At 34.1% G+C, this 15580-nt stretch overlaps 1 protein-coding gene across 1 annotated transcript in view; it reads right to left on the bottom strand.

Annotated features, from left to right (window-relative positions):
- SPATA17 (spermatogenesis associated 17) overlaps positions 1–15580 on the bottom strand; it is an 83421-nt gene that overhangs the window by 51169 nt on the left and 16672 nt on the right. Inside the window, exon 5 of the mRNA XM_062489030.1 lies at positions 15476–15579. Within this exon, the coding sequence (XP_062345014.1) occupies positions 15476–15579 (104 nt within the window). The remainder of the gene's footprint in view (positions 1–15475; position 15580) is intronic.

Genomic DNA, 15580 nt, shown 5'->3' with positions numbered 1-15580 from the left:
TAAAAGGAAATACAGATCAGAAAAGATGCACAGGTATTTTTGAATCTCTGAAAATATTTTTTGTTGCGGTTTACTGTTAAAGGCTGCTAATACAATATTTCATACAAGGTTACTTATGAAGCACACTGACGTTTAAAAATCACCATGCTATGCTTTTGCAGCAGTGTAATTTTTTTCCAACATAAGATTAAATTGCAAAATAAATGAATTACTTAGAGTGGCATGGCCTCCATTTTGCCACCCTTCTCTTGAAAATTGCTTATTAATATGAAAAAAGAAGTTGGAAAATAGCCTGTTTTACTTTATGCATAGCATTCTGGGTCCTCAAAGCCTGCAGAGCTGGAGTAGCTGCACATTTTAGATTGTGTTGGCAAGCGAGGATGATGACCTTTCTGACCTGCATCTCAAGGCTATTATTAATCGCTAAGTAACCTGGTAAAGCCAAACAAATTTGTTTCCATTGAAAGGATCTCTATCTGTGTCTGAGAATTTGTGCTGTACCAAACAAACCTCATTAACTGTGTCCATTTTTGACAAAGAACTAGGAGTTGGAGAGATTGGTGACCTTTCTTTGTCCTCAAGGTACAGATTTCAGAGTCACTACATGTAGGTACACAAGCATTTTTTACTAGAAAACTCTTTGTTCTATATCCATCAATCACAAACAAATTAATAAATAGACAATACATATAGTATCAACTTCATTCTTTTATTTTATGCCTCTTTACCTTTGATATCCGAGTGTGTGATCCATGGTTTACATATTTAATACTATTCCTTTTTGATTACAGAGCCCTCTATTCAGCTTTAGTACCCTATTGACAACTGATGAAAAAATAATCAACATATTATTACAGTCTATTCATGTTCTTATATACTGAGGTACTTCTTCCTAGCAGTGAATATGGAAGCTTTTTGATTTAGAACACAACTGGTGATAAAAACCCACAAATAATGTCCAAAATAGAGATCTGTATTCCAGAAATTATGATAAGGGGATGCAAAATGTTTCCCATTGTCATCAGTGGGAATTTATCAGATTACTTGGAATGAATGATCAACAATCATTACTTGCTGAAATTAAATAAAGTCTAAAATACATGTTGAAGTTCAATGTAATTCATGATCTTTCTATACAGTGCTATCATCAGGATCATTCCTGACTATCACATACCCTCAGAAATACTTGTACCATAATCAATGTAAAAGTCTGAGATTTTTTAAGCAGTTACAAATAATTTTCAGCATAGTTCTGCAGCCAACACATTTTGTCAGCTGTTCTAAAATATCTCTATCAGGCATTATACTGCCCTGTACGGTTGTACAGAACATGCAGACAATTCTGTCACAGGGATAATAGCTCCCAGGATGATTCTCTCCAAAGAGACAGTACAAAATAAGTGGTATGTAGCAGTCCAAACATTGCTTGACTGGAAACATAGATGTTTTAGCATAAATATAGATTTATTTTAAAGCTGTTTGAACCTGAAGCTTTCATCTCTTTTGCCATACTTTCAAGCATTTGAAAAGGAGCAACAAAAGCAGAGAATCTAAAGCAGTTAGATATGAATATACTATTTCACACATTAGCAGATTAATATTAACACGTCATGCACTGTGCAGGGGTTTCACTGTTACCATACAGAATAATGTGTAGAAGGATAAGTGATACTAATAACATAAACTTAACCTTCCAAATGCAGCTAGAGTTCCACATAGCTTACATGGAAATGTCTTCTCTGGGAAGTTTCATGCTTGGGATCTTCAACATGTATGCCCTCTCAGAGAAAATAAATCCAGATTATATTAAAGTCAATAGGAAATAAGTTAAAATTAAATTATTTTTTTATTAAATTGGTACAATTCTGCTAAAATCTTCTCTATGTTCACTAATATGATCGGTTCATTGGGATATATCTCTGTGTCATTATGAATACTAGCTGTGATACCTGACACTTGGTGGATTCTGGACCAATTTTGCTTCAGGATGAACCTTTCCTGGTTCAGTGTGAAGTGGGAGAAGGCAAATTGTTTGGCCTGCTTTATTAAAGCTTCAATAAATTTTTCAGGAGAAAAAGAGCTCTGTAAATAGAAATCATGTTCTAGGCCATTTAATAATCTTGTTCTATTTTTGTAAGCAATCTGTCTGTTGCATGGTTCATACCTGGAAAAGTACTTTTTATTAAAATGTTATAACTCAAAAAATTGGGTAACTATTTTATTACATAATCTTTTCTTTATCTTAAAGCCTATCTCAATATATTAACAGCATCTATTGCAACTTCCTACAAACCTGAATTTCCATATAAGTTTAGTCCAATCATACTTTCTCCCACACACATTTTTATGGAATAGCTTTGTAGGGGAATACTGTGGATATTTTAACAAATATAATGTCTTATTGTGATCTGAAAATCATTAAACAAATTAGAAGAATATCAATGTTTACTATGGCAAGTTTAGGATGCATTTTTTTACTAAAAACATGAATATACTGGCTGACACAAAGTGTGTTGTCCTTGTCATAGGGAATGTTTAATGCATTTGAAAGTAGGCATAGGATTATCAGCATATATGCTCACAACCCACAATTAAAAATTATCTTGTGTAACAAATCTGTTAAATAGCTACTGAATTTTTAATGATAAAATTACTTGCTCTATATAGCTCAAAAATAAAAAAAAAATTCATCTGACAAGGTAACTTATTGTTATTCTGATTCTTCATTATGCAGTATGCAATGGTGCTGGTTCCTGCTATGAGATGCAAATTCAGTTGACAGTGCTCCTGCTGTCTGTATAAAGGTTAAAAATACACATATAATATTGTTCCTGGCACTTTTGGAAAGGTCTTCAAGAGATGATTTCAGTAATATACAGATTTTAATAATTCTGGATAGAACTTCATAATTTTACAAATTCATACTGACCTATGTTTATTAAGTTTATTAAACTATTGTATTCTGTTCGCATTTCCACTGCCATTTTGTGATACTTTGGCCAAATAATATTACAGATAATTATAGTAACTAAAGGAAAGGGCATCCAATAAAAAAACAATAATTAGTATAGCTGCCTAGAGTAACCAAAAAGAGTATTAAGTTATTGTGATTTTAAACAGTTCAGACACCAAATCATAAAATGCCTGCAACAGAAGCAGTAGGCAACCTTAGAATACTAGGAGATAACCTAAATCTATTTAATCTTCCTGGCTATATATCATTCTCCCTGCTCAAATACAAAATATGGAAGGTAAAATAAAATTAGTGAGACAATAATTTTTGGTATACCACTGCATGTCACTTGATTTTGTACCACACTGGTGTAGGTGAGAATGGAATATAACCTGCCATGATAATATTGTTTGACTTAATTGATTAAATTTGGGAAAACAATTAAATATATCTATAGACCAGGTTAGGAGGTAAAAATAGTTTAGAGAATTCTGTATTTTGAAGGCAAAGTTTTAACAGAACGCACATACTGCATACCTAAGTTAGCTATGTACCATCGGACAGCTTGCTCATTTTTCTTATTTATTAAATGAACCCCTTCAGATTTAGTAAGCAAAACAGGGCAGCTATGTAACTCTCTTTTCCTCTCTACCATGACGTGTAATCCTGTGTGTACCCTGACAGAATTCCTTGACCAAAATATTTGATCTCAAGTTGCAGTTAGATAGATGCTCAAAGCAGCAATTATTAGTGGTACAAGGTATCTTATTGCCTACGAGATCTACCACAAATAGGTGTACAAAATTCTTATTAGTTTTAAATGTGAATGCTTACATGAATCCATGATAAATTAATCATGACACTTTCTTCAAGATCTGGAGGAATATTATTGCTCTGCAGTTGATGTCACTATAGTGCAGTGATCAGGAAATATGAGTCTTTAATATGAAAAAAATAAAAAAAAATAAAGCCAATGTGTAGGCATATGGAAACACCCTGTATCCCCTATTATTATTAAATTTACAGAAAAAAATTCCTAACTCCTTAAAATCCCAATATAATTTGTGCATAGTTGCACATAGTCTGTCCGTCTCCCGTTAATCACATAGCATACAGTGCCAATGGAATTAAGTGACACACCAGTTCCACTGTCAAGGTCCACAGTGTGATCAATACACAGCGCTGCAAATGTGATGAACATGGTGGTGAAGGGCACACAGTGAATGAATACCTTGTGCAGATCAGGAGATCAGGGCACAGCATGTACCAGATGATAGGGAAGAACAGACTGATGCATCCTTCTTATCCTTCCAATTTCCACTGCTGAACAGTTACTCAAGAGAATGCCTTGGCCTTTCAGGCTGCTGATTGCAGAGGCAGCTTAGAACTCAAACCAGAGCATTTTCCTAATCCATTATGCAGAATCTTCTAATTAAGGTTTCAATAACAATTCATACAGAATTTTTCCTCACATATACTGAAAGCCTAATTTTTTTCATGTATAGTCTCTTAAGATTATTCTATTTTCTCAAAATGTGCAAACTTCTTGGTCCAAATGTTTTTTCCCTTGTGCATATATATCCTTAACACAAATTTACTTTATTCTCATTGCCAGCAGAAAATGCTGTGAAGTTAAAAAACTTTTTGCAAAAGGTCCAATCTAAACAATGATTTTTCAGCTTAATTATTTTGATTTAATTAAACTGTAAACCCTACATATCATGGATGTGGCATATGAGAAAGTCAACACCAAAGCTTCTGTTGGCAAAGGAGCCACATCCAAGTATACTGGTTCAGCTTTATTTATGCCCAGGTATAACCTGAAAAACCTAACAACAGGAAAAATGTTTTCACTCAATGTCTGTTTGCTATTGAGCCCTTCATTAAAAATCAGCCTGATTGATTAGCTTCAATAGTGAAATAAATATTTGGTGAGTAGCTTAAACAGTGAAATTAGTATTTGAGGGTAACAAAGCCGATCTGGCCCAGAATGGATAACAAAGCCCCAGCACAATTTATTCTGACAGCAGTTTAGCAGCAGTGGTCATTTTTAGCACAGTGTCAGTGCTAAGCTGCTAAGAGAGAAGTCATGTTCCTAATTTTTCCTGCAATATATAAAAGGGGATGTCTAACTACAGCCAAATACCATCAGAAATTTTCTAGTGAATGTCATGTGAAAGTATCTGTTATCTTTTGGCACTGCAATTCCCAGAAGACTATATATGCTACCATCTGCACAGTAATAACTAGAGGAAGGCTCACTGCTATGTTTTGCTACAATTAAGCTGTTCCCAATACTAGAATGAACTAATTTAAGCTGTTATCTCTCTGCTGCAGTACAATGTAGACATATCTGTACTTCTTTTACTTTAATATATGATACTTGGCAACATTTACAATATTCAACATTATGTGACTTAGAAAGCAAACATGACATTATAGCTTCTAAAGGTCGTCAGCTAAGTTGATTTTCCTTCACAGAGTATTATGAAACAATTTGACTGAGGTCTACTCACTAATATCCTTCACTTACTTTCACATAAAAGTCTGCATACATTGATAAATAAAATAGTACACTTAGTCTACATTAAACAGGTTTTACAACAGCAAGGCAGGGAGAGCTTTTATGTAATGACCTATTACGTACAGCAGAGCAGCAATGCCAAGACTCACAACTTTGTAGTGATTTTTGTGGTACCTCATGGTTTTCTTAATTTCATATTCATGGGATGGCTTTACCACTTTAGCATCTATGATGTCATTTTTATTGAAGCATAAAACATTACAAAAGATACAGTAAATGAATATTTTTATTTCGTAGCAATTGTAATTATCTGGGGGGAGACCTGACATATTTTTTTAATACAGCAGTACTACTTGTAAGTATGTGATTTCACAGCAGTAACTCATTGCCAAACTGAAAATATCAACTAGATCCCAATTTTTAGAAGTATTAGGAAATCTTATCTCATACTGTCTTGAAAACTTTGAAGTAATCAACACCAGGAAAAAGAAATCAGACATTTTTAGTATGTCATATAAGAAATTGCACTCAGAATTAAAGTCCATTCTTTGAAATTTTGTTTCTACCTAATAAATGCGACTACAATAATTATAGATTTCAACATTCAGTTATACATGTCTAAAGAGTACATTCAATATATTCTATTGTCCAAGAATATACCCAAGCCCATAAACTTCTGGTCAGAGTACTAAATCTTTCCCAAGGGGCCAAATACAAGGTTGTAGATGGTTGTGAGGCCTCTTACTACCAAGTACAAGTAGGCAAATGAGTAAACAAATCATTTTGGGTGCCATGCAAGCTGAAAGAACAAATCAGTTTTTTAGATGAGGCTGTAAACATTTAGCAAACAGTTGATTGGACAAGACAAGAATAGCTTACTTGGGAGAAGAAAGGTGGAGAATGTTGCTTTCTTGAAACACGTGGGGGGTTTTGTGTTTGTTTGTTTGTTTGATGGCAGCAAGAATTGTGATGTTCAAGGTAAAATACTGGGATTTAGCTTCACTGTCAAAGATAAACCAGTTAATGGACTCCTGCAATTATACCTATAAGGTGAAGAGCCTGAGGAATTTGAATGGGATATAATAACAAGTAAAATTTTCTCACAGTTTAAGGAAGGTCATGCTCACAATATGAAGAATTAAGGTGTTTAAAGGAGGTATTCCAAGCAGGATTTGTAGATATGAAGCTATTTCACATGATAGAAAGCATTCATACAAATGAATGCATAAAGTGACAGAAGAAAAAAATTTTTTTTTTAATTTTCTACTCATCATAACTGTGCTGAGTTCTGATGCTGATATTATTTTAAAGGACATTTGAAGGTCTGTCCAAAATGTTAGCAAAAATTATTTTAAGCAGAGACAGCGTCTTTCAGTGATTTCCATTGTTTATGTCTAGCACAGAGTTTTCAGTCTAGTAGAGCTGAATATAATAAGAAGTAAAGGTTCAAAAGACAAAATTAAATTGTTTCAATGGGGAACTATGGGACATACTTTGAACACCAAAGGTGACTAACTCCTGGATTTGAATAAAAAGGGTATTTACTATATTTTGATTTTATTAAGTCAAGACTAGATTGTTCAGTCAAAGCTTGATGGGTTTTTATAGATATTACTATAAATTGGGTATTGATAAACATCATATTAGTGATAGATCTGAAGTCAGACAAGATAATCTGATTTCAAATAACATTGTTTTCATTATTACCAGAACAAAAAAACAACACATTTTTGTAACTACTTAGTACTGTTCTAGGCTGTAAAAATGGAAGACAAATGGTCTTTATGTTTTCTTCTCTGAGTGACCACTTCAGAGACTTAACTCTCCTTAGGTAACAGAAAAGTCTATTTATAATGATTTAGAGAGCCAAAAAACAACTATGATAGTTTTTTTGATTCCCCCTTGTTCTCCATTTTGGGCATTTTTTCCTTTAAAAGAAAACAAAAATGTGCTCATGAGGCACTGTATACTGCTTTTCACCTCATGCAATTCTATGAGATCTCATGGGACATTATAGGATACACCAATATAAAGTAAAGAACTGTAATTTTCCACTGTAAAAAATCTGAAATGCCAAAGAAAGATCAATAAGCCTTCAGATCCTCAGACAAAAATTAAATCACAAACTTGGAAAAAAGCAGTGCATAGTCACCACACTTCCAATAACAAAAACAATTGTGATGTGGCTCATTTAAAAGGTCTTCACTGCTCTAGTTTCTGTTTCTCTGACATAAATGGGAAATGATAAAGGGAGTCTAATCTCAAAAGCCTTTCACTGGATAGAGCAGTGCCAAAGAACACATTATTTTGTTTGGTATTCCTTAACATTCTGCTATCTCTGAGCATTTTGCTGAATTGTGAGGAATGCTACTTGTTTGATAAAGAGTTATGAAGTATGGGACTGGCAACTTTCTAGCAGCACTCAGATGCACTATCTTACATTATGATTAAAACAGAATAGTGATGTTAGGTCAAATGGGCTGTTGTGTGCCAACCAAGAAAAATAACATTCATGTATTTTGATTCTATTTTGTTGTTGTTGTTGTTGCTTCTTTGGAGATCTCAAAAATAAGCTACATTATAACATGTTCTGGAAAATCCATATGTGTAAATTAAGTACTCACAGATATACCTGCATATGAGATACACTCACATATGAGCTGGAATACTTGGATAGCATAGAGCAAACTTATTTATGTAATTGGATATAAAGATACAATGCAAATAAAATAAATATTTAATTTTCTTATGTAACACAAATAAATGCATTTAAATTTCATACTTAATTATTAAACTGAAAATAGCACAGCAAAAAGAACCATCACCTTATTTTAATAACAATAGAACTGCTTTAAGTGAGTTGAGTAAATGGCATATAATATGTGTCATATTTCTAATGACCTAAACAGCTGAAATGACTATGGCACATGAGAAATATTTATATACTTCTTCAAGAGTCTTTACTCTTCAAGTGGTAGAGCCCTTGCCTGATACCCTCGTATAGCCTGTATATAGATGGCCTGTCATGTATCTACAATTAGATAAACCAGAACTGCTATAATGTAATCAGTTACAACCTGAAAATTATATTTTGAAAATCAAGTTTATTAATATGTAATCTTTAGGTAATCATATTTATCCTCCTAATTTACACAATATTTATTATAGTCTGCATGTCCTTGAAAGAGGGAACAGGGACACTACACCATGAAAAAGTGGTCTAGCTGCTGGAGTTCATAAATTTTGTTCAGCTTTGGATGAGTTCAAAGAATTGCCATGTAAGAAAAGCCTTACAGAGGGAATTTATCTGATTATGGCAGTAATAATTACCCAGCTGTTTATTGCAGATAGAGAAATAATTCATGTAGGCAATAGGCCGTGGTGGCAATGACACTCCGCATTTAGTAAATATGCAAACTGTTCATTTCTAATTAACCAAGCTAGAGGATGCCCTTATTAAATGTATAAACTAAAAGTGCCTTCCTGACAAGTGATGAATTGTTACATAGCACAAACTCTTGCCACAGAATTACTGGAGTGAACTTGGGGCTTAACTTCATTAAGAGATCTTGCGGGATAGTTAAATGAGGATGGACAGCATAACAAGACCTACCTGACAGTCAATGATATGTTAGAGCTTAATGAAACTGTACCTCTTCCCCTTTTCAACTTATTTTACAGCGAGGATCCTACCTCACACAAAACAGAAGATTGTGATGTCTGTGTCTATGAGATAGTTTAAAAGGCCAAGATTAGTCAGTCTTTATACACAGAAAATGTCTTATGAGCTGTCAGTAATTCTAACAGACCTCTTACAAAATAAAAAATCTATCCAGACACTACAGCATCTTCAAAGCTCACAGGTATTGAATTATTGTTATCCTACAATACTGTGTTGTCAGACCTGTTTTATTCTACCTTCATCAAAACTAATCATCTACATCACAGAGTATTTGGTTCAGTGAGTGTACACAGGGATCTCAGATTTCTTTCTACACATTCAGATTAAAAAAAAATTATTTGGCTACAAGTGAAGTAAAGTTTCATGTTTAATCTGTTGATCCTAATGGTGTGCTTAGTGCTAAATAAAAATACATGAGAAAACATTGCCTTCATTTCATTGAAGACTTCAGTCTAAGCAGCTACTTACATTACTTACAGTAATGTATAGTTCATGTTTATTGCAAAACTTCAACTATTTACACAGAACTAGCTAAAAACATGGTAAAGACTGCTTCCACTCCTTGCTCAAGAGAGACCTGGACAGAATAAAGCTCATGAGGCATGTGAGCTGATTCTGTGTTGGAAATTCAGTTTACTCTGTAAACATAATGGTTCTTCCCTTAACCTCACTGTATTCAGAAAGTGCTTTGCCATGGAGTTAAAACAGCTCACTGACTGCTCTATAACTTCAGATACTCAATTTCAACTTCATTATCAACTCCAAAAGCTCATTTTTTATATCTTACCTATCCTAACAGCATCAGGTTTATGGCTACAGAAGTACTCCGGGATCCTCAGTAAATTACAGTTTTCAGATTCCTAGAAATTAGCAGTTATGCCTAAAATCCTCTGGAAAAGGCACAGATGTCATAAATTATGTGACCTACCGCTCCAAATTAATATTTAACTATAAGAAAGAATACTTGGCACTTGTCTGTATTTCTGAGGCTCACAGAGAAACCTGACAGGGTAAGTTTACATCCAGAAAATTTAAATTACAGGCAAGTAAGTTAAAAAGCATGATGTATTTCCTCTCCACATCTTTGAAGACAAGTAAAAAAGATGGGTTGAAGATAAAGTAGTTAATTAAACATCACATGAAAGACAACATTACAAAAATGAGGGTTTTATTGTTGCAAGAATTCTTAGGAGCTGTCTGAAAGGCTTTGGCACTAATTGAAAGTAGACTACAGAATCAATTGCTTCTGCAGTCAATGATGAGGAACATTTTAATTGAATTATAAGACAATATATACATTCCTCAAAATACTTTGACACTTGAGAAAATGACTAGCACCTGGACTTATCTTTATCAGAAAGGAACAGACAGGTGGAGGCTGAGCAAGTTCTCCTCATATTACTATGATAAAAAATAATTTATTTCAAGCCCACTTCATGGAAAATAGCTGTACTTCAAACATTTTAAGAAGCCAAATACTTGCCATGTTAAAAGAAAATACAATTCAGAAATGGTACAGTAATCTAGAATAAGATAGGTAATCTTACTTTTTTCCATACCACATTCTCAGGCATATTTACAGAATAGCTAAAATTTGATTAGATCAGCAGCAACATGCAAGTACTCTTTCATTTCACTCTTCATTAGGCTTATAAATAATCAAGCTACAAAACCAATTTGAGAATATACATATTGCCAATGAAGTCATTTTTATCACTTTGTATTATCTATTTCCCTGATGTGTCTTGAAGACCTGGAAGTTTTAATGATGACTGTGAAACTAAATCTGCTGATAGAACAGCTAGTCAAACTTGGACCAAAGTCACACTATCCAGGGCCACTCACTGCAAATGAAACAATGGAAAGAAGGTGTTGATCCTGCAAGTGTGTGTAATTCCTGTTTTATAAACTCCAGAATGTAACATAAACTATGATGCTTATTAAAGGTAGACACAGGCCTTTGTTTGCTATCTTTAAGTCAGAGTTTATTCAGTACCAAGAAAGCTGAACTACCTGCCTTGGTTACATATGAGCTCCAATGTCAGTACTTTGTGCTGCTTTGTTAGTTTTCTGATACCACTATCTTTATTCAGTTCTGTGCCTAGAGAAAAATTTAAATGGTGCCATTCATCAGTAAATGGAGCAATACATCCCAAAATCTTACCTCTACTTGCACACCTGACATATAGCCAAGTTCTTTTAGTTTAAAGACCGGTCTGGAGACAACCTTGGGCAAAGAACTGCAAGTTAATCACACAGTTGGGCAACTGACATCATCCATAAATTCTTCAGATATAATGGCACCAGCATGCTAATTTATGTGATGTCCATTTGCTTATCATGGACTGGGAACTGCTTCACATAAAACAAAATTCTAATGCTTCATATGGACTCATAGCCTATGCCAATTGATTTTGGCATATTTCCCCTTGTAACCATTTAGCCAGCTCTTGGAGACAGTAAATGCAGCTTTAAGAATGTTTCAAAAGAAAGTATTTTCCCTTAAAATTAAATACACTAACTGCATTGAGAAGTAATGAAATTTACTTTCGTGCATATATTTATAAATTTAACCATCCAACTGGTCTGTATTGAGATAGAATACAGTATATATTGGTACTTAAATAAAAATTGATGCTACAGATGAAGATTTATTACTAAAATCTTAATAACAAAATATAGTAAAATAAGTATTTAAGAACAAGTTTCTTACTTGCTTCATTAGGAACTTTCTATATCTTTCAGACAACATTGAACTTAGGACTAGTGAACCTATTTTATCACTACACTGAAGCTAAACTGTACAAATATTAAGAAAAATATGAGTATACCCTTATGGGGACAGAGTTTAGGGCTCAAATTTGTTATTTTCCACCTCTGAAGGGATTCCTTCAAGCACTTCTCAATGTAACTCCTAGGGACTCTACTCAGACACCAGCAGCCATCAGACCTAGTGGTTCTGTAGCAGTGGGAAGTAATAGGAATGCTGGAGGAATTTAGCCAGTCCGGGAGCTAAAGCAGAGAGCCATCTTCAGTTTCTACAAAGGCAGTGCCTTAACTCTGTTAAGTCTAACAGTGCCATAACCAGTCTGTTAAGTGAGGGGGAACTCACACATAATATGACTATTATTATTTAATTATATTTTAGGTCAATTTCTGTTAAATCAATTTCTGTTAAACTTAATTACATTCCTCTATGGCTTGAAACTGGGGCAGCTTCTATTAAGTTTACTTTCTCCTGGGGCTTTAACACTAAAGATAAATGATAAAGGTCTGGCTACTAAATGAGGGCAGCTATTAAATAAGGACGGTTTGTATTAAAGCTAAATGGTAAAGATGTGGCTACTGGTTGAGAAAAACACTTAGCACAACAAGTGCCCTTTTGTTAAAAAAAATAAAATAGGGTAAAGGAGGAATGAGAAGGAAACAAACTTTGGACAATAATTCTTTTAAGATACTCTTATAAGAAACTTAACAGAATGTCCAAAGTTTCATGAGAACTTCCTCTAAAGTTTCTCTCAGAAATGAGTGAGGGACGATTTGATATAAGCTCCTCCTTAATGAAAGAAGGAAAAATTAGGCACAAATCCTGACTCTTGTGTCCAAAGGATAGGTCTTGCAATGTGATTTTAGATAGCTGTTGACAAATAAAAATTCTGCCCATGTTACTCTAGAATAGATAAAACAGATAACTGTACAGTGTAGTTCAATTCAGAATTACATAATAATTCTAGAAAGAAGACACTGTAAAAATATTTTTGAAATTAAAAATATATTTTGCTTTTTTTGTGGGGGAGGCAGGGAACACTTTCATATCTTCATGTGCATTATTTCATGTTCCACATTGTGTTGCTTTATGGTGCTCTAGATACGTGAAACACTCAAAGGCAGTCTAATATGAGTGCACAAGTGTATCAGTCTCTGTCCAACACCAAGTAAGTTTCTATAATGTTGATGTTTTAGTAAAATCTAGCAATTTCATAAATGCATTTCTTCTATTTCTGACAATTCCTTGTCTTCTTTACAGTGCAAAGTTGCAATAATTTTTCTATGCAACAATGTTTATGAACAGTGATGTTGTACTTGTCTGGAGCCAATGTGATGGCTAATGAAAATATGAGGAGAGTCTTTCCTCCACCTGGCTCAATATTCCACATAAGAAACACAGAGGGCCACCTTGGGGCCAAAGTAGTTGGCAGTAACTTAGACCAATGACAGGAAAAATCTGTTTGGCTGAGGGCCTACACCTAATCCTCACTAAACATCTGTTAGATTTCATAAGAAGAATGTTGAAGGTGATATACATATTAGCTTTCAAATGTACCCCAGTAAAGGGATTACTGCAGTGATTCTTGATTGCACTTGGGAACTCATGCATTTTAAAAACTGAAACAATAAGATCCATTTGTACAAATTAGCTCAAAAATTAATTTTTAACTTTTAACTGAAAATACGGATTTTCTTTTTCACTTGAAAGACATGTATTTCTGTGAACTCTGGAATACAGAACCGAGATTAGCAAAATATGATATATCAGTGCCAGGTATATCTGCCTAAACAGACTAGTTTTGACACATTTTGATGTACCTGAAGTCATACTGCTCATCTGACCTGTTAAAGAGCACAGAACTGTTTCTTGGTTACAATATCTATGCAGTGCATAGGCTTTATGGTTTTTTAATAACCTAAACTAAGTACTAGGGAATTTGATAGAATGCTAGGGAACATGTCGAAGTACTGAAAACCAAATATTTTTGTAGTCTTCCAAAGTTAGGTATACTCAGCCCTGATCTATTGTGGGTATGGGGAAATAAAATACAAAGCTCCAACCAATCCAGGTTCACAGTGCAGCAAGAATACCACTTGCTATCTTGTTTTGTTGGCATTCATCAAAGGTCAATCTAAGCAACAAGTTAGGAGCCGTGGTCTAGGTATAGGCAGGGAACGGAAAAGAGTGATACAACGATAACGAACAGAGAAGCAGGTTATGCTTTTGCACTTCAACCAGTGATATGGATTTTAAACCAGAGAAGTTACAGCTTCAATTATTTTTCAAAATTTAGTCTAGTCTTCCTAGAATTCTACCATTTTAAGAAAACAGAGTATTTTGAGGATTTCAGATCAAGAAGATACCATTGAAGCTATAACAGAATGTTTAAGTCTGGTTTTGCTGAGTTATGACCTAATTTTCTGCACAGAATACACTTAAATGAATAATAATGAGAGATCAGAGGTAGGTGACTGTCAGTATGGTTCATTATAGGTAACAATGTAATCCACAAAAAATAATGCTATGCTATGACAAAGAGGATGTAGCACCAACTGTACTGTGGAAGAATAATATCATTAATAACCAGCATACAAAGAAGTTGGATAATCCTGGGTTTTTTCGTATATAACTTGCATATGCTTCTTTGCATAACAGCCTTCGCCATGTGATTTAGACTAGATTTCTAGAAATACTGGTTTACTGGACTCCCTTATAGTTCTGTGCTTGGGAAAGCAAAGATTTGTCTCAGATGTTCTGAATGGCAAACACTGCATGGATTTTGTCCAACAGCTTTCATTTACACTGAGAGAGGAATGATCATGGTCACCCAGCATTTCATCTGTTTGTTTCCACTGTTATCTGAGTAATGGTCGTGGATCAGGATATCAAATCCACTAGAGGGAAATAATTATCTCTATTTTAGTGAGTTTTCAGCTTAAGAAAGACAATGGATGCATAGAAGAAATAGAGCAAGAATATAGATCAACAACAGTTCTAGACAGAAATCTGACACGCTATTGGTTCTCTTCTGTAACCATGAAAAGAATCTGCTTCACTGTATCCACACCAGTATCTTTCCCAATTAATATTCATAGTGTGGCTCATGCATGAAACATAAATCCAAATCTGCCCTTGCATTCATTGTCAATAATCCATATTCAAAACAATTTATAAAAAGAAATTTTTGGTTAGCTTATGTATACTGAGAAAAAAATCTAGTTCAACAAACCCTATTTAGGGCATAATAACCTATGAGTTCTGAGCATAGGTGAAGAGCCAAATCCATTTTTATTAAACTAGTACAAACCCAGAGCACACCTAATTAATTCAAAGAAATTATTCTGAATTCATAATAGTGTAAATGAGAACAGAATGTGGTACAACATGAATAGGCATAGGATAAAGAGAATGACAACTGATAGATATGTGTATTTGACAATGGAGGTGAACCTACGCACAAAGAAATAGTTTAATTAGTGCCACAAAATTTCTACAAATAAAAGAAGAGCAAATGAATGCTTTACCACATGGAGCTTTTATCTTTACCTGATAAGCTCGTTATTCACAGAAACAGCTTCCAGGTATTTCTTCAGGGCATAAAAATTATGGATATACTTCCGAACATAATAGCCTCGCCACATTTTCTGGATC

This window comes from Cinclus cinclus, chromosome 3, assembly GCF_963662255.1.
Source record: "Cinclus cinclus chromosome 3, bCinCin1.1, whole genome shotgun sequence".
Taxonomy (NCBI): domain Eukaryota; kingdom Metazoa; phylum Chordata; class Aves; order Passeriformes; family Cinclidae; genus Cinclus; species Cinclus cinclus.
The sequence above is the reverse complement of the archived record's forward strand: the minus strand, read 5'-3'. Positions and strand labels throughout refer to the sequence as shown.